The sequence below is a fragment of the Oryctolagus cuniculus genome, chromosome 7 (genome assembly GCF_051225735.1).
Source record: "Oryctolagus cuniculus isolate XC-2025 breed Fujian yellow rabbit chromosome 7, ASM5122573v1, whole genome shotgun sequence".
Classification (NCBI taxonomy): Eukaryota; Metazoa; Chordata; class Mammalia; order Lagomorpha; family Leporidae; genus Oryctolagus; species Oryctolagus cuniculus.
In genome coordinates, this window is record NC_142873.1 from 6,068,858 (window position 1) to 6,091,592 (window position 22,735).

At 48.7% G+C, this 22,735-nt stretch overlaps 1 protein-coding gene and 1 long non-coding RNA gene across 3 annotated transcripts in view; one reads left to right on the forward strand and one right to left on the reverse strand.

The window, feature by feature from the left end:
- Positions 1 to 11,260: 11,260 nt before the first annotated feature.
- Positions 11,261 to 14,485, reverse strand: LOC138850466 (uncharacterized). Its single transcript, XR_011390254.2, has 2 exons — positions 14,352 to 14,485; positions 11,261 to 11,660 (listed from the first exon to the last, which is right to left on the reverse strand). It is a non-coding gene; the product is annotated as an uncharacterized LOC138850466 (long non-coding RNA).
- Positions 14,486 to 15,310: 825 nt separating this feature from the next.
- Positions 15,311 to 22,735, forward strand: part of PAPPA2 (pappalysin 2) — a 280,635-nt gene continuing 273,210 nt past the window's right edge. The window contains exons 1-2 of one of the 2 annotated variants that reach the window (XM_051856951.3): positions 15,311 to 15,554; positions 17,146 to 18,949. In XM_051856951.3, the coding sequence (XP_051712911.3) occupies positions 18,058 to 18,949 (892 nt within the window). In that variant the 5' untranslated portion in view covers positions 15,311 to 15,554; positions 17,146 to 18,057. Of the gene's footprint in view, positions 15,555 to 17,053; positions 18,950 to 22,735 lie in introns of those variants that run through there. The other variant, XM_089299442.1, reaches the window with a different exon arrangement.

Consider the following 22,735-nt stretch of genomic DNA (forward strand, 5'->3'; position numbering starts at 1 on the left):
GGATTGTATTACAAGGTTGTGAGGGACAATGGCATAGCCATGCATAAACTGTAAGACGTTGCAGTAAGTCTATCTTGGAGGCTTGAGTGAAGTGTCACTCCCTCTCTAGCAAAGCTGCGCACGTGGAATCTCAGTCTCTGTTGAAGATGCTGTGCAAAAGTCACAGCTACCCCCGGAAGTCCCTTTGCCTACTGCATGAGGAGTTGGCTGTTTTTCCTTGCTGCCTGGTACTGCTTCTTCAACACGGATGGCACGTGCTTAAAACTTCCTCATGGTTGTGTCTTTTTCCCTGACGTGTCTGTGAGGCAATCTGAGGCCATGCTTGGGTGTTACTGTCAAGGTATTCCCAGTGTGGTGGGTGGTCCCCGGAAGGTGCTTGGCTTACAGTTTCTGGATGATTAAGTAAGATCATAATGACTTAACTACCTCCTCATTGTAGATCTAGTTCAGAGGGTAAGATGAGGCTAAAATACCGAGTTAAGATGAAGTGTAGCACGTACGCCAAGATCTGAGCCAAAGGGCCAGGTAAGTGGACCTGCTCAATTCAGATCAAAGAAAGCGAGAACTCAGACACCCCTGTGTGCTGCTTTGTGTGGTGAGCACCTGTCACCAGCCACAACCAACTTATGAGATTGTATTGCTTTAGCTCAAGAACTTTAGAGCCCATGTTGGTCCTGGCCTCTGTAACCAACATCTTCTGAAGATAAATTGAGCCACATAATGTGGCATTGGAGGCTAAGGACCAGAATCTATGATTTAAGTATCTGAGTCCATCCTTCTTTACTTATTCATCATTTGTTAAGAAAAACAATTACTTTATTTATTTGAAGGGCAGAGTGATGAAGAGAGACAGAGGGAAAGAGATCTTCCATCGACTGTTTCAATCCCAAATGAAGTTGACAGCTGGCGCTGAGCCAGGACAATCCCAGAACCCAGGAAATTTATCTGGGTCTCCCATGTGGATGTCAGGTACTTGGGCCATCTTCTGATGCTTTCCCAGGAACATTTAGCAGGGAGCTGGGTTGGAAGGAGAACAGCTGAGACTCAAACGGATGCTCCAGTTTGGGATGTCAGCATCACAGGTGGCAACTTAACCTGCTATGCCACAACACCGGCCCTTTTATGTATTTTTAAGTGATGGAGATTGATGGAATTGAGCGAAACCCCACCTGGGCAAAGACAAGGCCTCCGGTAGTATTTAGAAAGGTGATTATTTGCCAGGAGGTGCTCTTTACGTCTTCAGGCATATATAAGGCACATAGCTTGATCTCTAAAAACTATTGAAAAATGCAGTTAGAAACCTTCACATGACTTCCTCACGTGTGGATCTTGGCAGTATGTCAAGAGCAGCTATGGCCGGCGCCGCAGCTCACTAGGCTAATCCTCCGCCTTGTGGTGCCGGCATACCGGGTTCTAGTCCCGGTCGGGGTGCCAGATTCTGTCCCGGTTGCCCCTCTTCCAGGCCAGCTCTCTGCTGTGGCCAGGGAGTGCAGTGGAGGATGGCCCAAGTGCTTGGGCCCTGCACCCCATGGGAGACCAGGATAAGTACCTGGCTCCTGCCATCGGATCAGCGCGGTGCGCCGGCTGCAGCACGCCAGCCGCGGCAGCCATTGGAGGGTGAACCAACGGCAAAGGAATACCTTTCTCTCTGTCTCTCTCTCTCTCTCTCTCACTGTCCACTCTGCCTGTCAAAAAAAAAAAAAAAAAAAAAAAAAAAGAGCAGCTACACATATAAGTGTTCAATCAGAATGGCATGGCCAGCATAAGACTTTGACCTTGCTTGAAATGAGGAGTTCTCAATAAGGGATGTACTGCCCCCAAGGGACATTTCAGAAAGTAGTGAAGATGGCTTTGATGTCACAGTGATGAGAAAGTACTGCGGACACACAGTGGGTATGCACTAGGGACATTAGACATCCCGACAGAGTATGGCCAGTCCTGCAAAATGAATTTTACTGCATCCTACTAGACTCTTGGAAGTCTTGCCAAACAGCTGCATATATGAAAATCCCATTTATAATAATCTGAGTCTAGGAGCTAATTCTATTTTAGAAATAAACAACTTTAACACAAAGTATTTTTTGTACTCTTTAAATATACTTTACCAAGAATACAGCTACCATGTTATTAAAGGAAGGTTGTCTTTTAACTTGTTCATAGATTTCAGCAAGAGCTGTCCTCCACTTTGGAAAGCCACACCATCTGTGGCAATGCTGTCCACAGTACTGTGGTCACTCAGATCATACACCTGTCTCATCTTGCGTCTGGACTCTACAAACATACACTAGCACAAGTTAGTCCTTTGTTGGTCCTTAATTCAAAATGTCAATGAAAAGAAAAAACCTGAGTGTAACAGATTTAGACTAACCTAAGAGCAACAGGAACACAGGAAAAGATCAGTTACCTCCCAAGTATAGTGCAAAGCCTTTGAAAAAAGAGTGAAAACTTGAAAGTGAATACAGTTGGAGTTTGGAAGGCTCTGCCTTCTCCAGGAGTGCTGGTGTTTAGTCATTGCTTACTCGATGCCAGATGCAACGGTGAGAAGTTTACTTGCTTATGGCTGTCACCTCAGCTGCAGGCATGCAATGATTCTCAGTGGCAGTGCTAAAACTTGCCAGGAATCACACAGGCCGTGGGAGCAGAGGGCACATCAGAATTCCCAGTTGTCAGCTTACAATTCCTGCCTTCTCCTGCAGGTCACATTAGCCAGCTTTACTCTGTGAAATCAGTTCCTGGTACCTCCTGCACTGGGTCTCTGTTGAATGGGTTGGAGGACATCTAACAAGCTTAGGGGCTCGGGCTGCCGTGGTTTCATTTCCTGCTCCGGCTGTGGCTCTGATCTGTGGAAAGATCAGGCTGTGCTGGGTTTCAGGAAGGGCAAATGTCCTTTCCCACAGGCCCACTCCTTGTCCTGAAGCCATCTGGGGGGCACATTCATTTAGAAATGATAGTTCCACATGGACCACATTTCAGTAATTAAAAAAAATTCTTTAATGACGCAGCCCAGCACCAGGAACTCCTTTTCAAAGTATTTAAAATGCCTTGGGCTCTGCAAAATTCCCCAGTAGGAGTTCCTTCAAAAAGACAGTTTTAACTTTGTCATCTCCACGCTTGGATTGTTGCTCCTTTCTCTGCAGTTTCAAAGCATGCCACCTATGGCATCTCTGTTACTCTGTCTATTCAGAAAGAGGGAAAATGAGCCCCTCATATCGGCGTTGGCTTCTTCAGGGTCCCCATCTTGGCTGTGGAATCATCGGGAAGCACACATAGGAAGAAGAGGCATCCAGGCCCTGAAAGGCGGCCCATCTGTGCTTCCCTGGACTTCTGTATGTGTGTCTAAGGAAAGGACAAGTGTCCAGCCCACTCTGTCCCCGCTCTGGCATTAGGCAACTAACTCTTCACTCCATTTTTGTGTGTCCAAGGCATGGCCTTATTTAAGAACATCCCTCCAGACTTCCCTTCTGACCTTGTGCTCAATTTCTATGCTTTCCTCTCTGTTTTCCAGACATTGAGCCCCAATTCCTGCCCCCTCTCTGACCTGTCCCCTTCTGTTTGATCACTTTCTGGATGCCCTTTTGACTTTTTGGTTTGTGCTTTCCCATGAGGCTTTAGCTCAGCTACTCCTTCAATTTTGGCTTCTTTGAGGAACTACCTGAAGTCTTTCAGAACCTCACTACCTAGGGTCAGGGCTTCTCCTCCTGTCCCCCTCCATCTCCAATGCCATATCCTGAGAGAGTGGAAGGACTGAGCAAATCCTCTCTGGCAGTGACAGCTAGCTGTGTGTCAAAGACTTAGGCTTTGCGCCACAGCATAGAATTATAAGGAAGCCATCCAGAGCAAGAGAAGGTGTTTCCAGCTGTTTGCTTTCCAGGTGAGGACTTTGACTCTTCACTTCAAGTGAACTGTGAACTGTGTCCCTAAAGTGATCAAGATGTGGGCCCCCTCTCTTTCTCTACTCACGAGTTGAAGGCAGAGGACTCCAAGGTTGTAAAGGATCGGGCAACCTGGATGGCAGGGCCATGGGGTCCTCAGTCACCACTCACCACCAGGAACGCTTTTATTGGGTCCAAGTGAGCAAGAAAAAACCTTATCATCTAAACTACTTAATTTTGGGATTAATCTGTTGCAACATACAACTTTTTTCTGATGTATTCCCTGAACAGTGTCACCACTTCTATATACTGAGTCTCCATGGACATGGCCAAAGCCTAGGGAAGACTCAACTAGCAGACAATTGGAAAGGCCATGTGACCCAGACTCACTGATTTACCTCAGTCCTGCAACGGAACCCTCTGTAATGGCCTTGAGCGAGTTCCCCAACTAGTTCAAATCTCAGTCCCATAAAATAGATCCCATAGAAGTGACAATGTTAATGGCATCTACCTCTGGGGACACAGTGCATTGCTTAGTGCTTAGTATAGGAATGCAGAAGATACTGTACTGCTTAACACCTGATTCTGAGACACAGAGCCTTGTCTTAGAGTCAGCAGTGACCTAGAACTCCAGGATTTAGCCCAGGTTCTAAATATTGAGTGGTACACACATCATTTCTCAACTGCTTGTAAATACAAAATCAGGTTGTTGTTGTTAGACTCAATATTCTGACCATCAATTTGTGTGTGTGTGTGTGTGTGTGTGTGTGTTTGCATGTGTTCTACACATTCAGCAATTCTCTAGTTCTCTGGGAAGACTAACTAAATGTGCTACTCTTCAACTCAATTCTGACACTGTCAACCAGAGTTAGCATAGATTCCCACAGGTTCAGGGCTCATTCTCAGACTACTCCTATCCCTTCTTACATCAATTGTGTTATCCACAATTTCTGCCTAACTTGGCTACAAATCAACATTCTCACAAACCTCCTAAGGGCCAGTTATTTGCTGGCACAACTTGCAGAGCTCAGAACAATTTTCCTGCCAGGTTACAGCTTTATCATGAAAGGATCCAGGTGCGGAAGAGAGCTAGATGGAAGGAACGCATACGGCAAGGGACAAAGAAGGGACCCCATGCTTCCATGTTCTCTCCAGGAATACACCACTCCCAGCACCTCCGTTTGTTCATCAACATGGAGTCTCTCCAAAGTCCATCGTTGAGAATGTTTATGGTGCTTTTATTACATAGGCATAATTGATTAAATAATCGCTCATTGATGTTGAAGTCCATCTCCCTGGGAGTCAGCAAATGGAACTGAAATTGCCAACTCAGTAGTCACTTGGTTAGTGCCTCTGGCAAACAGACCTCCACTTGCAGGGGCTTTCCAAAAGCCAGCTCATTAACATCATCTCAGGTGAATTTGGAAGGAGCTTGTTAGGAAGATGCTTCTTTGGCTTTTGTCTCCATCGCTTAGAAAATTCCAAAGTTTGCAATGTCTGTGCCAGGAACAGGGATAAAGCTCAAATACAGATGCTCCTCAACTTAAAATGGGATTTCATCCTGTTAAACTCATCATCATTTGAAAGTATCATAAATCAAAAATGCACTGAATACATCTAACTTACTGACAGTCCTAACTCTGAATATGCCTTGAGCATATTCAGAAACCTGCATTAGCCTACAGTTGGACAAAATCGTCTAACACAAAGACTATTCTACAATGAGGTGTTGAGTTATTTCATGTAATTTGTTGAGTTCTGCAGTGAAAGTGAAAAAGAGAAAGTTTGTGTTAGTATGCTTTTGTGCCATCATAAAGCAAAAACTTGCTAAGTCAAACCGTCATAAACTGGGGACCATCTGCAGCCTTTTTTAGCTGAGGTGAAGAGATGGACAGGGAGCTAGTTTTTCTCCGTCTTTTTCAGCCATACTTGTTTTCTTCTGGCTTCTCTCTGGCATGACGTCATTGAGTCTCAGATGGTACTCAGTCCAAACGTCCAGTTGTTAATGCACATCCCTGGTATTCCTCATGGAAATGTGATTTCTTTGCTTTCTTTGGAGCCACACTTCTCAGGCTGGGGAGAGTAATAGTGCACATACGAGTGGAAGGCAGTAACGCAGGATTAGCGTGACATTTGTTCCTGGAATACCAAGTTTACTCAAAGGTTTATTAATATCAGAATAAGAACAGACAGATTGTAGAGTAACATATAAATTTATTTATCTTTAATGATAGAATATGAAATTTACTTTTCTTTATCTAGGGCTGTTTCTTGGAAAGTTGGAGAAACACTGCTCTAAAACCTATAATGCCCCTTTTGCTGAAACAGGGTGATTTTTGCTACCCATTTTGAGGTAGAAAAAATGACAGACCTATAATTTAGACCCCCTGTCCCTGCTACACAGCACTCACTATATCTTGGGATATTTCAGTGCTATTGTTTTTTTTTTTTTTTTCTGTTTCTCTGGTATATAGTATAGGGATATCAAACACAAAGTAATGGTAGGCAATTTAGGTTGGAAGTACAATAAGGCAATCAGTCCTAGGTGAGAGAACAATTTTGAAATATTTGAGAAAAATTCTTCATTTTATTTTTTGCCAGGCAGAGTGGACAGTGAGAGAGAGACAGAGAGAAAGGTCTCTCTTTTTGCCGTTGGTTCACCCTCCAATGGCCGCCGCGGCCGGCGTGCTGCGGCCGGCGCACCGCACTGATCCGATGCCAGGAGCCAGGTACTTATCCTGGTCTCCCATGGGGTGCAGGGCCCAAGCACTTGGGTCATCCTCCACTGCACTCCCTAGCCACAGCAGAGAGCTGGCCTGGAAGAGGGAAACCAGGACAGAATCCGGCGCCCCAACTGGGACTAGAACCCGCTGTGCCGGCGCCGCAAGGCAGAGGATTAGCCTATTGAGCCATGGCGCTGGCAAAATTCTTCATTTTTTATAGGTTAGCCCCCCAAAATTGCAGACAATCAAAACTTTTTCCCAGCTAATAATGAATATTACCAATATATCTAATCAACAGAAATTAAATCTGATAAAGAATAACATTTCCCATTATCAAATTTACATTTGAAAATTTTGTCCTAGGGAAATTGAATTGAGTAGCAGCACTTACTACAAAAGAAAACTCACAACAGTTGAAGCTGCTCCTGTGGACAAAAGCTGATTTATAAACCAATTTTTTTAAGCAGACAAAAAGCTAAGAATTGGTCTGGGTGAAAATTGATTTGAGTAAAATAGACATATAAATGGAAAATAATTAAAATAATTTAACAGCACTGATAAGAATTGATCAAACAAGTAAAGTAGCTTAAAAATTTTGCTCTTAAAATGTAATCAGTTTTAGGGGTTGGTGCTGTAGCGAAGCAGGTAATGCTGCTGCCTTCAGTGCCATCATCCTATATGGATGCCAGTTTGAGTCCTGGCTGCTCCGCTTCTGATCCAGCTCTCTGCTATGCCCTGAGAAAGCAGTAGAAATGGCCCACAGCCTTGGGCCCCTGCACCCATGTGGGAGACCTGGAAGAATCTCCAGGTTCCTGGCTTCGGATCGGCGCAGTTCTGGCAGTAGTGGCCATCTGGGGAGTGAACCAGCAGATGGAAGACCTCTCTCTTTCTCTCTGCCTCTGCCTCTCTGTAACTCTGCCTTTCAAAAAATGAATCAATCTTTTAAAAAATATAGTGTTTTAGAATTATGCAGAGTTTATTTTTCATTAATGAACCAATACCTTTTAGACTTTAATGTTATTTATCATAAAGTGGGATCAAGTTATTTATGAGAACTCAACATGATGGCTTTGAAAGCTATGCTGCTTCTGAAATTAATCAAAGGAGTGGGCCAGATTATCAGGAACCTTTGACTTGGCAGTGGAAGTTGTCCAGTGAAAGATAAATTATATCAGCATTCATTGTGCCTCTCTCCATGTCAGCATTGCACAGTGCACTTCACATACAATGGTTCATGCTTTGGACAAGACGGTTTAATATCCCTGTTGTGCAGAGGTGGATGCTTCATGTCTGCCTGGTCATGGGACTTGTCTGGAAGGATCCAGCTCTCTATGAGTTTGCCTCTCAAGAACTCTTTACAGGGCCAGTGCTGTGGTGCAGTGGGTTAAGCTGCTGCCGGTCTGTAACACGAGCATCCTGTATCAGAGCACAGGTTTCAGTCCACGCTGCTCTACTTCCCATTCAGATCCTTGCTAATGCACCTGGGAAAGCAGCAGAAGATGGCCCAAGTCCTAGGCCTCTGCCATCCAAGTGGGAGATCCAGATGGAGTTTCAGACTCCTGGATTCAGCCTGGCCCAACTCTGGCTGTGGCAGCCATGTGGGCAGTTAGCCAGTGGGTAGAAGATATCTCTACTTCTCTCTGTCTGTCACACTATGCATGTCAAATGAATAAATACATCTTTAAAACAAACAAACAAAATGCATTTATTGCACTCCCACCCACATACCAACCACCCTGGGATAGCTTCAGATCCATGGTCACCGGTTCATTCATTGCCCTCAATAATAAGTTGTGGTGTTTTGCATTTTTTTTGTAATAATTTGTTCCAATCCCTATAGGAAGATTATATTACCATGCTACTGCCCTGTGAGTTGATTTTCCTGCCTCATTGACATGGAGCTGGATAATTACTTACTTGGGCCAATAGAACATAGAAATGATCTATGTGGCACCCAAACAAGTTTTAAGAGTCATTGCATGGTTTTGTCATGACTACTTTCTCTGTACTCTGATGTTTTGGGCCAGTTTGTTCCTTTTATTTTTTTTTTTTAAATTTCAAGTTATTTGAGAGACAGAGAGAGAGAGAGAGAGAGAGAGAGAGAGAGAAATGCTCCCAACCACTGGTTCACTCCCCAAATACCCACAGCTGTGCAATCCAGGTCTCCCTTGGGTGGCTTGAGCCATCACCTGTTTCCCCACAGGAGTTGCATTTGGGGGAAGCTGAAATTAGGAGCTGGAGCCAGGAATTGAATCCCAGTACTAGGATTTGGGGTGTGGGCATCCTAGCTTGCAGCCTGGTAGATTCTTGGCTCCCAGATAATCCTCTGTTGGTGTTGAAAGTGGGGATTTCTTCTGTGCATTGAGAATGTTTATCAGCGTCGTTGGCCCCTACTCACTAGGTACCAGTAGTTCCCTCTCAGAGTTGTGAACAGCAAAGATGTGTGGAGACATAGCATCAGCCCTGATCCAAAATCCTTCCTCTGCCACAAAAACGGCATGTCCCATGGAGCTGTTCCTTTATACTCAATTCCAGAGTTTCAGGAAAAAACGTTTCAGGGCTGGCCTTTTGTCACAGTGGGTTAAGCCACTGCCTTCAGTGCTGGTTTGAGTCCTGGCTGCTCAACTTCTGATGCAGCTCCTTGCTAATGTGCCTGGGAGAGAAGAGGAAAATGGCCCAATTACTTGGTCCCCATCACCCATGTGGGAGACCCAAATTAGAGTTCCAGCTTCCTGGCTTTGGTCTGGCTCAACCCTGGCTGCTGTGGCCATTTGGAGAATGAATCAGAGGATGAAGATGGCGCTCGCTCTCTCTCTCTCTCTCTCTCTCTCTCTCCCTCTCTCCCTGCATTCCCCCCTACCCCAGCCTCATCACTCTGCTTGTCAAATAAACAAACAAATCTTTAAAAAATATTGTGAGGACTAGCACTGCAAGTGACCCACAAGTACATTTAATATTTGAGAAACCTGTCTTTTCTTGTCTAAGTCTGAGATTTTCAGGTTGTTTGTTTGACACAAAGCAACCTAGTGAAAGTTGACTAATACAAAAATTTAGAAGAAAGAGCAGCATACATTTGGGGGTAATCCTGGCTTATTTTAAATGTGATTAAAATGAAGTGTATATATTTTTAATGTTAACAGACCATCAACTGATAGCCTTTAATAGTATTAAAAGTCAATATTAGTTAAACAGATGACCTCGCATTTGCCCATCTTGTATGACTCCTTGCAGCAGGAGTTAAATGAGTTTGGTAAATGACTTGTTTTTCCCTTTACAGTTTGTTAGTTATTTGTCCCCCAGAAGTCAGTGGAGACATGATGGATCCAGGATGCAAGGGTAGTGGGGACAAAAGCTCTTGTGGCAGATACTCAGCATGGGCAGAAGTTGGACTTGCCCTTGGAGGCTCCTATCAGTTGGGGCCTCTGTTCTTGGAGGCATCTAACACTTACTCAGAGGAGACAGTAGATAAAGGCTTAAAGATCCTTCTGTGACTCCACAGAAAGCAGTGAGATGTCCTCTTCAGGAAAGTCTGGATTTGTCATGCAGGAGTTCAGTCTTAATCGTGTCTCTGTATCTCTGTGCCGAGGCAGGTGCAGTATGGTGAAGAGAGAGAACTCTGGAGACACGAAGTTGTTTTCCAGGTCAGTAAGCTTCTATCTTGAACTTACTGTGCCTCAATCTTCCCTTCTACAGTGAGGCCATAGTGCAGCTATCTCATGGGTCACTTGCTGGATTCAGCAAGGTGTTACACTGAGTATGTGGTATGTGCTCAATAAATGTTAGCTGCTGCCATTATTCTTCATGTGACTGTGGGGATAAGAGAAGTACCTGTCTCCCAGAACCACTGTGAGCGTTGATAAATATAAACACAGAAAGCATATACGAATACTACAGTACACATATACATTTGTAAAATGACCAGGACAGTGCCTACTGTATTTTAAATAATAAATATTAGCTTTTATTATTTTTTAAAGATTTTATTTTATATACTTGAAAGACAGAGTTTCAGAGAGAGGTAGAGAGAGAGAGAGAAAGAGAGAGAGAGGTCTTTCACCTGCTGCTTCACTCCCCAAATGGCTACAATGGCCAGAGCTGAACCGATCTGAAGCTAGGAGCCAGGAGCTTCTTCTGGATCTGCCGTGTAGGTGCAGGGGCCCAAGAACTTGGCCTGTCCTATACTGCTTTCCAAAGTGCATTAGCAGGGAGAAGGATCGAAAGTGGAGCAGCTGGGACTTGAACCAGTGCCCATATGGGATGCTGGTGCTGCAGGCTGAGGCTTTAACCCACTATGCCACAGCACCGACCCCAGCTTTTATTACTAATACTTGTATTGTTACCACCTTGGGGAAATGACTAAATTTTATAATTTTGGCACAGTACCACATTTTAAAACGGCTTCCCTCTGAGTATTCTCACACTAATGCCATGTCCTCTAATATTTGTTTTATTAAATACTTGGCAGTGCGACATAAGTACCAGGCATCTTTCTCACCATAGCAGCAGAACTCTACAACTCCCTCTGTGACACCCCAGTTTCTGCATATCAGCGCCTTAATGGAGTTACATTTAAATATATGACCTTCCTGAAGGACCAAATTAAGTGTACTGACTGTGAATGATTGATGTACACTTGGGTATCTATTCATGAAACATGAACATGAGTTGTTTATTTTTGTTTTTATTTTTTAGTTTGTTTATAGTCAAGAAGGAAGAATCTTAGAAATGTATTGGTGTGGGCTGAAAAATACAGAAACTTACATATGACCTAAAAGAGAACTTGGAGGTGTCCCACTCCAATCTCCTCATCTCACAAAGAGATCAGAGAAGTCTATTAAGTTGCCCAAGGCCAGGCAAGAATGGCAGCACAGAGCATACTCATGGAGCAGGGCTTGGCTAGTGCTTGGTTTCTTGATTTGCTGGGCTCAAGTGGGTTGACGGCGCTGGGACTGTAGGCCCGCTTGGTTCTCCATTCGGTCTGGTTCCCCAGGTTCCTTCAGAGGCTAAATGAGAGAGTTCAGATCCGGAGAGGCGCCTGTCACCTGCTCCTTTGGTCTTTGGGCACCTGTAGAGAGAACAGTGTATTCGACGCTCAGAGTCCCTGGCTCCACTCCTGGCTTCCGTTTGCAGAGGAATAATTTCCACACAGTAATTTTTTTCCAGACACAGTTTCTTGAGTTTTGACACATGCACACACTCATGCACCATCATTACAATCAAGATAGAGAACAGTCTCATAACACCCAAATCCCTTTCTGTTTTTTCTCTTTCTTTTTTTTTTTTTTTTTTTTTGAATCCAAATTTTCACCTACACTCCAGTTTCTGGCAATCACGGATCTACTCTATGTTCTCATTGTTTTGTGTTTTCCAGAGTCTCAGAAATGAAACTGTGCAATATATAGTCTTTGAGTCTGGCTCCTTTCCCTTTGCGTATTGCATAGGAAATTTGTTCTGGCTGTGTCCTGTCTGCCTGCAGCTCTGTGGGTAGGTCATTTAGCTTCTTCCAGCCGCTGTGTCCTCTGTAAAATGGGCATCACACTTGTGTTCACATCGTTGTGGTCAGGAAGAGAGAATGCACACAGATGTGCATCAAGAAAGAGGATTTGCAAGTGTCCGAGTGTACCTATTTTTCTGGTTATGAGGTTGCCCTTTGAAGAGATTCTAGGTGCAGACACCCAGATTGAAGCATAACATGGCGGAGCCTCTGTTCATCTGATGAGCAGGGCAGGATCCAGCATCACTGTGAAACTCCTCCCCAGCTCAAGGGCTCCAGAGGCCGATCTCGAGGCTCAAAACCTTACAGGAAATACTTACCCCACCAGGGCTGTCACCAGGGGATAGAGGTCTCTGGCATGTTGCCTCGGCCACACTGCGCCGAGGCGCTGGGAAGCCTAACCTGTCCGCGACACACTTTGATCTGTTCGGATGAAAGACAGTCCTCAAAGCATGGCCATGGACTTCACTAATAATTTATAATAGCAATTGTGTTGTGGTAAAAATAGGACTGTCTAACATACGGAGCGCCACACAGCTCGGCAAGAAGCTAGGGCTCGTCTTGGCTCAAAACCCACAGGGAGGAGAGTGAGATCAGATTTGCATTTCGCTCTGAGGGCTGCGTGATTCTGACTTACAGCACACACATGACCAGCACACATTCCCCAGGCACTTCTACCAGGGTGTGGGACACGGCAGGCCTCCCCCTCCAGCTAACTGTCGCTTGCAAACCAGCAAGACAGGTGAAAACACAGGGAAAAATACTGGCCTGGGACGCAGGAGATCTGGCTGCCGTGTCTGGCCCTGTCATGAATTCTGAGACTTTACTCTTGTTCCCTCTCTCATACAAAAGGGGGCTGCAACAGGCTACCCTGCAGGCATCTCGGCCACCCCAGGAATGCCAGAGCCACTGACTCCCAGCTCCGAGCAGCAGAGCAGGGAGAGCAGAAAGCAGCAACCTTGAATCTTCAAGTGGAATCCTTCAGAGAGTCTCACTGTTTCCAGCACAAGCTGAATAAGATTCCAATAAACATATTGCTGAAATGTTTGTTTCCGGGTGTCGTTTTAGACTGCAAGTAGCTAAAACAGATCCGGCGCCTATATATAGATACTGCATTTGGTTGTGTTCAGGGAGGTTTTTATTACTACGCTCCCTGGCTGGCTCCCAGCTGAGCTTTCCCTCAAGGGACCAGATTTTAGAATCAGAAAGTCAGAGAGGATCAGTGACCGTGCCCAGGGGTCTTTCTCCTTCCTCTCTCCTGCCTCTCTCCCGTCTGCCTGCCAGCGCTCTCTGCTGCAGGTGACACACCAGCGTGGACACGCTGCCCTCTTTGCTCAAAGACTGAATAATAATGATGACAGTGCTAATGGAGACTGACCAATGCCACTATGGCAGTAAATACAAGCAAAACAGCCCTGACGTCCTGGGCTTAAAGGAAACAATACAATTTGGGTTGAAATGAAGTGCAGATGGTCACAACCGCCCAGGCATTGGGTTCCTATGAGGACCCAGCATTCTCTGAGGATAGAAACAAAGGGGCTGTCAAGGGTGGCTTTTTTGGGGTGTGTGTGCGCACACACCCGTGTCTGAATCTTACTGCTAAACTCTCCAGGGGAAGATACACGAGGAGCAAGCAGATGAAAGAGGGAAGGTGGAGGTGGGTGTTGGAGGAAGAGCTGCAGGGAGGAAAGAGCAGGGAGCAGGGCTTCTTTAAGGAGACAATGTTGAAGCCTGGCAATCCGATTTTCTAAAACTGTGCCCGGCCCCTGATCCCTGCGAGGCAGTCCCTCTGCTGTGTACCCTTTGTTTTCTGTGCCTGGAGCCTACCCCCTGCCCCTCTCGTGGGGTCTCCCTGTGTCACCTGCCCCTGGTTTCTTTGTGTTGGACCACCAAGGTCTAGCTGCTCTCCTGGTCTCCATAGTTTACGTGCGTCTCCACCTCTTGCTCTCTCCTCCTCCTGCCTGGCTCCTTCTTCCCTCTTCCCTTCCCTACTTCTCTTTTTCAGCCCTTTCTCCTCCCAGACTCTTCTCCTTCCCTAGCCCTCCTTTCCTCCCCTCCCCCTCCCCTTCCCCTCTGCTCCCCTCCTTCTCCTCCCCCCCTCGCCCCCTTCTCTCCTCTCCCCTTCTTCCCCCTCTCCATGTTCCAATCTCCCCCATCCCTCTCCTTCCTCTCCCCTCTGCTCTTTTCCCTCTCCCTCCCTCTCCCTCTCCGTCCTGGTCCTTGTTTATCTGTAAGCTCCAATTTCTTGCCTTATAGATTTACCTGCAGAACAAGACACCGCTCCTCTTGCAAAACTGTTTAAGAAATCCATATCCTCTCCCTTCATTCCTTGGACATTTCAGAAATGATATTCCTCCCCCAACTACCCCCGTCAAAATGAAATGAATGCAGCCAGCTCCTGCTGTGTGTCCTTAAATTCATTCCCTCTAGCTTCGCTGGTTTGAAAGCTGTACCCTAGAAGGGGCCTCCTCCGTTTGCTGGCAACCCTGCTCCAGTCTGATCGCCACAGATAGTGCTTTGGAGTGAAAAAAGGGGGAAAAACCCTCTCGTTGGAGATTTCAAAACAGATTCTACCAGCTTTGAAATCTGTGCACTTGCGGAGTGGAAGGCTTTGGGGAAGAGGGGTAGAGGACTTGGGGTGTGGGTGTTTGTCATAAACAAATAAGCAACAGAATTTATATATGTATAAATGTGGGCTTCCCTTGGCATGTTTGCTGTCTTTCTCCCTGGCATCGAGAGTGGGGGGTGCTGTGTGAGTCTGACTTCTCTCACACTTTTGCTCAGTGTGTGTGTGTGTGTATGTGTGTGTGTGTGTGTTTGCGTGTGTGATGGAATTGAGGAGGGGGTTGCTGTGTTTCTGATCTGATTCACTTGACAGATTATATGAATCCAGCCCACCTTTCCGCACATGTCAAACAGATGGGATCATTGTTAAAAGGCTTGAGAGAGCCGAGGCTGAGCGGTGGGTAAGGCAGGGAGGGGAAGAGAGGAGGGGGCCGAGGAAAGGGAGGGGCACTCCTGGTAGCTTTGTATTTTTCACACATTGGAGCTGACAGGAGCCCTTCTTCTCCGTGGGGGGTGGGGGGAGTGTTTGGGGGGTAGGAGGCTGGTGAGGGGGGGTGGGAAGGCAGAGAGGTGGGGTGTTGATGGGCAGGGTTATGATGTCACAGCCAAAGTTACAACAGGAGGAAAACACAGAAATGGTTCAACATTTTTTTTTTTAACTTTGGACTGCCAAGAGCTGAAGGAGAGTGGTGAGCAAAGGAATGAAGGGGAGAGAGAGAGAAACTAAACTGGAAGCTTGAGTTTTGTGTAGCTTCTTGAAACCTTATGAATGGATTACTGGCAGCTGAGAGCCAGGAGAGCCCTATAGGGGATGCAAGAGCCCTGGCACACTAAAAGGGGGAGACAAGCAGGCTGAATTCTTCTTCCTTGCTGGGTTATCCCTCCTTCCTGAAATGAATGGTAGGAAATCTTTTTCTGAGGGTCTTGGGGGGTGGCACGTGGCGGGAGGGGGGAGTTGACTTTGCCCTTTCTTACCTGAGTATCTTCCCTTCCCTTAAGCTAAGACTCCTCTCCTCCCCTCCTCTCTCTCTCTCTGTCTCTCCCTCTCCCCCTCCTTGCTGGCTCTCTCTGCCCTGTCCCCCTCTCCTCTCTGTCCTTTCAGCCTCTGCTTGAGCTACGTCAGGGGACACAGAAGACTGAGTGAACAGTGGAGTGAGCTGGGAAATACAATAGCAAGAAAGGCTGAGGGCTATCTGTGATGACTCCACGTGCCTGGGTTGAGATCTGCTTTGCGGCTCTGCGAAGCAGGGCAGGATGCTGGAGGGGTGTCTGGGGGCACAGCATCTTTGAAGCCAAGAAGTCAGTTGTGAGCTGGGGTCAAGGAGTTTAGTTGCTGCTGAGGACACTCAAGGCAGAAGAGACAGCGTGAGTTTACTCCAAAGTATGTGGCTGCATGTGTGAGACGCAGGCAACACCAGAGTGATTTTTAAAGTACAAGTGATTTTTCTTCCTACTTGAGTGGAGGGCCCCGTCTTTTTCTCTACCTGTTTTGTAGCACCTGTGTTCACCTAGCCTGACTTGTGTAGAGAATTCAGACCCAAGCTCTGTGTGTCCATGTTTACGTGTGCGTGTGTGTGTGTGTGTGTGTTGGTGCACATGTAGTTGGGGTGAGACCCTTTGAGAGAGCCTGCATCCAGGCATCTCTGCAAACCTCACAGAAATCTCCATCACAGTATTTCTGTCCCTGTCCTTTCCATTCATTTCAAAGCAATTGAAAAATAGTCGCTTGGGTCTGGCTGTTCACTTTTGTTAATTACTTATTTTGAGCATCTCATTTGTTTATTTGCTCACTCAGCATATGGTGACTTTTGCTAACTTCAGACAGAGAAACTTCTGGGCAAAAAAGATCCATGTAGTATGAATTCATGGCATTCCATTGAATGCTTCTCAGAGCAGGATAATTGATTTCTCCCCTCTCCTTCTGCCCAACACAAAGTGAATTTAGAGTATTGTTCTTTTAAACCCCACATGATTAAAATAAGAAAAAAGACAAGGTGTTTGTGGCAAAACAAAAGAAAGCCAGGCAAGTGGTCCCTGAAAGGCTTGCATGGGTTTATTAAGCAGTGGGCAGGTCTGTGCCCAACACTTGTGTGTGTGTGTGTGTGTGTGTGTGAGAGAGAGAGAGAGGGAGAGAGAGAACACAGAGAGTGCTCCAAACAGTATTGATCGTTCACTATTGATTGTGTAGGCTGCTGCTGAAAGAGAGCGCCCGAGATGAGATGTTTACTGGGGAATGAGGAGTAGCGTCTGCACCCTGTGCCTCGGTGAGGTGGGGAGGTTTTCAGGAGGAAGGAGGGGACAGGCAGTAGGTGGAGTGATGCACCGAACTTATTAGCTTTGACATCATCATTGTCTTTAACTGAAAAAAAAAAAAAAAAACAAAAAACAGAAGAAGATAATTACAGGCAGAGAGCAAGAGAGAGAAGGGGAGCAGAGACACGGAGAGAACAGGTCCCCTGAGCACGTGCTCTGCTCTCCCTTGTCTTCCCAGGGACCCACCAGACCCCACGAGGGCGAAGTCACGGGCTCTCAGGCTCATCAGGTTATTAGAACAGCAGACTGGCACCCCAGAGGAGAACTTCACGGAGACTTGCACCATACCAACAAGTTGGAAAGGGAGAGAAGTCCTTCAACAACCAGCAACCCCACGCACCCCTCTGAGGGCAACAAGCACTGTGCTGTACACGGGCAGACTGGAAGCCGGATGGGCACCTGGCTGAGCACATCTGCAGAGTGAAAGTTAAGTACCAGCTCGGATTTCTGTGCCCCAGATTTTCCTTAGCCTTTTTAGATAATACTCACCAAATTGTGTGTCTCTGTATACAAGTCGTGCTAGCCATTTGTTTTAAGGTGCACATATTTGGGGTTTGTAGTTGCAAGAAAAGAAAGGTGTCCTAGGGAAGGAAGAAGAGCGAGAAAGGACAATGAGGAAATGAGATTATGTTGAATGGCCTCAGGTAGCCAGGGGGTTGTGAGTGTGGATTTGACAGAGTTTAGCTCATGCCTGTGGGTCTCTTCCGGTGTCCGTGAGGGGAGGGATTACTGAAGAAGGAAAAAAGAAAGAAAGAAACTTGAGCTCTCCAGGAGGAAATTCAAAGGAACCCAGAGAAATTAAGTTCATTCTGCAAGGACGAAAATAGAGGCAGAAGAGCCAGGTCAAGGGGGAGGCGTGAGGGCAGCTCACGCAGCGGGGTGAGGCGCAGGAGCCACGCTGGCACAGTGTCCAGAGCTGGGAGCCAGCAGAGGCACTATTTGGGGACGACTCGAGAAAGTTTGGTCTGTGCACTAAACAATTTCCTGAGGACTGCAAATCCACTGCTAGCTGCCTCCTTCTGTCTCCCCATCACTGTGGTGTGGTACCCGGGAGTTGACTTCTGGTCTTGTACCAAGAGCTGGGGGAGGGATGATGTGCGTGCAGATATTGCGGTTCAGCCTGGTGATTCTGGCTGGGTGGGCTCTCAGTGCTGCCAGTGCCGAGCTGGGCTGGGCACGCAAGCAGTCCTTGGCACAGAGGGGACACCTGAATCAGGTACCGTTGGAAGGAGACCGCTGCTGGCTGGGGGCCAAGCTTCGAAGACCCAGAGCTGTTCCCCAGAATCACCTCTTTGGGGTCTACCCCAGCAGGCCCGGGAGCCACCTGAGGCCCTTCCCCATAGGGGAGCAGGGGACCCATCAGGCTGGGCGCATGAAACCAGACACTGAGGGCAAGGCTGCGAGCCTGGCTCCCCAACACCTGACTGACAAGGCAGGAGGAGCGAGCCGTGCGGTGGAGCAGCCCGCTGCCCCGTGGGTAGGGGACAGTCCTATTGGGCAATCTGAGCTGCTGGGAGATGATGACACTTATCTTGGCAACCGAGGATCCAAGGAGTCTCTAGGTGAGGCTGTGGCTCGGGAAAGCTCGTCCCCGGCTGCCTCCATCACCACGGCCTCCGAACGCCCCTCGGAACCCAGACCAGGGACCCAGAGGCAGGCCTGGGCCAGGTCTAGGCGTCATCGCCCAGTGACCAAGAGGCAGGCAGAAGACGCGCGGGGAGACCCCGATCTCCCGCTCTTCCAGCCCCGGCCTGACCATTCCCCGAAGTCCGGGACCGGCGTTCAAGATGGTGGCGGGGCCCCAGGCTGGGCGGCCGAGCCCACCAGCCCCCCGGGAGGACTGCCTGTCGTGTACTTCTCCGGGAGGCGGGAGCGGCTGCTGCTGCGTCCAGACGTGCTGGCTGAGCTTCCCCGGGAGGCGTTCACAGTGGAAGCCTGGGTGCAACCCGAGGGAGGACAGAACAACCCGGCCATCATCGCAGGTAAGAGCCCCTCCCGGGCTCCCCGGGACCTGGCGGGCGGCTGGCTCCAGTTCTGACAGGGTTCCTTACACACGGGAGGGGACGGGGGGAAGGACAGCCTGGAAGGGCTGGCCCGGAAGACGCGGGGGGAGGGCTTCCTTGGCCGGCGCAGCACTGCGGACACCCACAAAGAGAAGACAGCGACTCTCCAAGTGCAGCACGTGGCCCTTGTATTGATTTCGTGTAGTGCCACTGCACTTGGGAGACCTCGAGCTAAGCCCTCTCACCTTGACTTAAGGGGGGAGGTCTCTGGAGTCCTTCCTCAAAGGGGACATGGGGGCAGGGGCGGTCCCCAGTTCCTCTCTCATCGTCCGGGCTGAGATACCCAGGCCGCTTGGGCAGTGGACGAGAGTCCAGGGGCCGGAGCAGTGAGTCATGCCCGGGCTGGTGCAGACAGCAAGGAGCAGGGCTGCCAGGTACACTGCCAGCCGGGTCCTTGCTGGATGAGCAGCCCTGGCCCCTGGCCAAGATGCACCACCCCAGGCAGGCTCTGGGGTCTCCTGCACTTTGTCCCAACAGTCCTGTCCCCTGCGTAGGAGCGGCAGGATCTCCTGACGAGCCCGGATCCTGGCTTCCAGCCCCGACTGTTGTAAGAGGGACCTAGCAACGAAACCTTGTATGACTCAGTGGTTTTAATCAGAGGCACCTGTCCGGGAATAGGACCCATGTTTATTTTCTACGGCACTCAGACCTTGGCTTTCGTGGAAAGTCACCCAGAAGGGCAGAGGGAAGAGTGGGGTTAGGGGCAGCTCACTCCCTCTGCCTTACTGAAAGGTCGATTCGAAGCAAGGGGTGGGGGACTACACTTCGTATTTCATCATCCTGGGTCTCCTTATCCTTGCTGACTCACCATGACCGCCCAACACAAAGCAAGGTGTGCAGTGAAAACATTGAAATCTCATTTGCTTGGGTCAGCCACGTCTCTCTTTGGTGTGTGCTGGTCCCATTCCCTGGATGGGGAAACTGAGGCAGAGAGCAGCGTGCCAGAGGCAGGCTGGGAACAGAATAGCTGGATGACTCCCCAGATTCCTCTCAGGTTGCTGGGTGCCTGCAAGTAAGCTTCAGTCTAGGGACAGAACTCTGGAAGGAGGGGGCCCCTCAGTGGGGGTTGCTGGAACATCCCTTCTGGGCTGTCTCCCCCTTCTTGGCTGTGATTTCTCCTTTGGAAGCTGGGATTCCCAGACACTGAGCACTCGTGAGTCTTGTGGTTTTGCTTTATTTTATTTTGGGGTGGGAGGGGGTGAAGGAGGGGAGGGAGGGAAAGGGCTGGGCTATGAGTTAGGTGGAGGCAGAGAACAAGGAGAAGGAAATCCTCCTTCTGAGGCCAAATGGAAGAAATAATGTGACCAGAGTTGGCAGCGCACAGTTTTCCCAGATGACATCTTGCTGCCTGGCCTCGCTTCCTGGGACCCATCTTCCAGGGAGGCTTGCAGTCTAGGCCAGGGCCCACAGCTCTGCTCGCCCCTCCTTGCGCAGTAGCACCCTAGGGACCTGGGACTTGCTCCCTGGCTGCCAGGAGTTAGAGAAGGACTACATGTGGGAGGGTCTCAGGGACCACTGCCTTGAGTTATGAAAGCCCAAACCTACAGAAACAGGTTCCAGACCATGGGCACCTGACCTCGGTCCCGTCCCTCCCATGTCCTCTGTCTCAGCTCTGCACCAAGGAGAGTAGCGCCATGACTCGGTTCCCGGACCAGTGTTCCTTGCTGCTCCGTCCTCCCCGGTCTGCCTCCCTCCCTTGCCCTCTTGTCCATTGCCACCGCTGACTGCCCCCCCACATCCCTGCTACCACCGTGGCACACACACACATAGCTCCTTCTGCCAGGCACCCACCTGACCTTCTGTAGCCCCCGTAGGTTTGTGAAGTTGGGCAGGAGGTCGTTTACGGTCTAGCTTCTGAGAGTCCAATTCCACTGGAGGTCTCCTCCGGGAAGGAATACCCAGGCCCATCTCATGTCCACTTCCACCCCATCCCTTTCTTCAGAAAACACCCAGTGAGGAGTCAAGGGAAAGTGGGGGTTGGGAACAAGGTCTTCGTTCTTCCGGCGCGCAGGCTCCTGAGGACGTGGACATCCTTGTCTATCCATCTGCTTAGCTGCTTATACATCACATGAGGACCTGCTGGACCTCCTGGCTGAAAACCAGGAGGCTGCCAAACGTCGCCCCCCTCGGGGTAAAGAGTCCAGTTTACCCTGCTTCACTGCTGCCTATCAACTGATTAGCTCATCTTCCCACTCCCACCCTAGCCCGTGGCCTTGAGCTGCACCACCTGTTGCTACCATGGTGGGCGTTCACCCATGCAGAATGACAGCGGCAGACTCAGGACCCTGGGAGCGACCTACAATTCAGCTATTACCATTCTGCTGCCCGCTGAGGCTAATTCAAGTGCTGCACCCTTTTCTCTAGCAATTTTCAAGCCTCAGCTTCTACCTGCTAGACTGAAACCCGGCTTCCCAGGCCTCACCCTACTAAACTTGGGGCCTTTCCCCTTCAGCGAGGGCTTCAAGCAATTCAGCCACACCAGCCATTGTAGCAGAGACCCCCCCCCCACTGCCCTTAGGGAATACTTCCTGCACTGGGCACTAGGTGGCAGTGTTGCTTCATGCACAAAAGCGTGAGGAGCCACGTAGTGGGGAACCTCTCTGATTTCTTGGAGGGATGTCCTACCCTGGCCCCTGAGCTGTATTTAATCAACCTCTCCCAGAGTGTTGGTAGGCAGCCCTTAGGGTTGGGGTCAGCTTTTTTGTGTGTGTGTGTGTGGGCTCAGGCGAAAGGGCTAAAGTAGCATTTTGGGGATTGTGACTAACAAGCACTTTTAACAACTAGTAAAGAACATAAAGTTAAGTCAAGTTACTTCTCTTTGCTCACTTACAGTTTCTGAAAATAGGAAGCTGGACTCCAGGAAACTTTGATATAGGGTGGGAACAATACAAGGCAAGGCTCACAGACCTCAGGCGCCCAGGGTCTCTCCGGCCCTTGGACAGGCAGTGATGGTGCCTGGGTCTCCTACTAGGGAGAGCCTAGGAATGCACTTGCTTTCCATCTCAGAATCAGAGCAACTGAGGCCCAGGGGAGGATCCTTTGCAACTGCTGGTCAGGGGCCTGGCCGCCCAGGGCAATGTGGCCACCTCAGAGTAGTCTGAGGTCAGCAGCCCATTTGGTTGGGCCATTGGAACTGGGTAATGGACATAAGCCAACTTTTGTCTCGTCCTGGTGAGAAATCTTTAAGCTCCAGCACCCAACCCTGGAACCTTCCTGTTCCTTTCCCTCCGTCTCAACTTCCTTTCCTCTCCTTCAACCCCAACGTACACAGAGGAGCAGGTTTTAATAGGTTCCTCCTCACCCATAATTGATTTCAAATGTTCCCTGAAGTTGCCCAGCTGAGTAACCACCTGCAGCTCCAAGTTGCAGGAGCCTGAGTCACTAAGTCCATGGCGGATTTGGAGCCCAGGCCCACGTTCCCTCATCCAACAAATATTTGTTGAGTGGCTTGCCATGCGAAGCCCAGCAGGGCTCTGTGGGGAATACAAAGATGTCTAAGAAACTGTCCCTGACCTGAAGCGCATTCTCCTGCCCCGAGGAGCCAAGTTTGGGAGCAGGTCCCAGTGCAGGACTTGGGAGGCAGACAGACCTGGACTCAGACCCCTACTCAGACACTGGTCAGGACTGTGGGCCTCGGTACTGCACGGAGCTTTGCTGAGCCTGGGCTTCCTCACATTGAAAAATGAGTTGAGGGAAAGAATATGT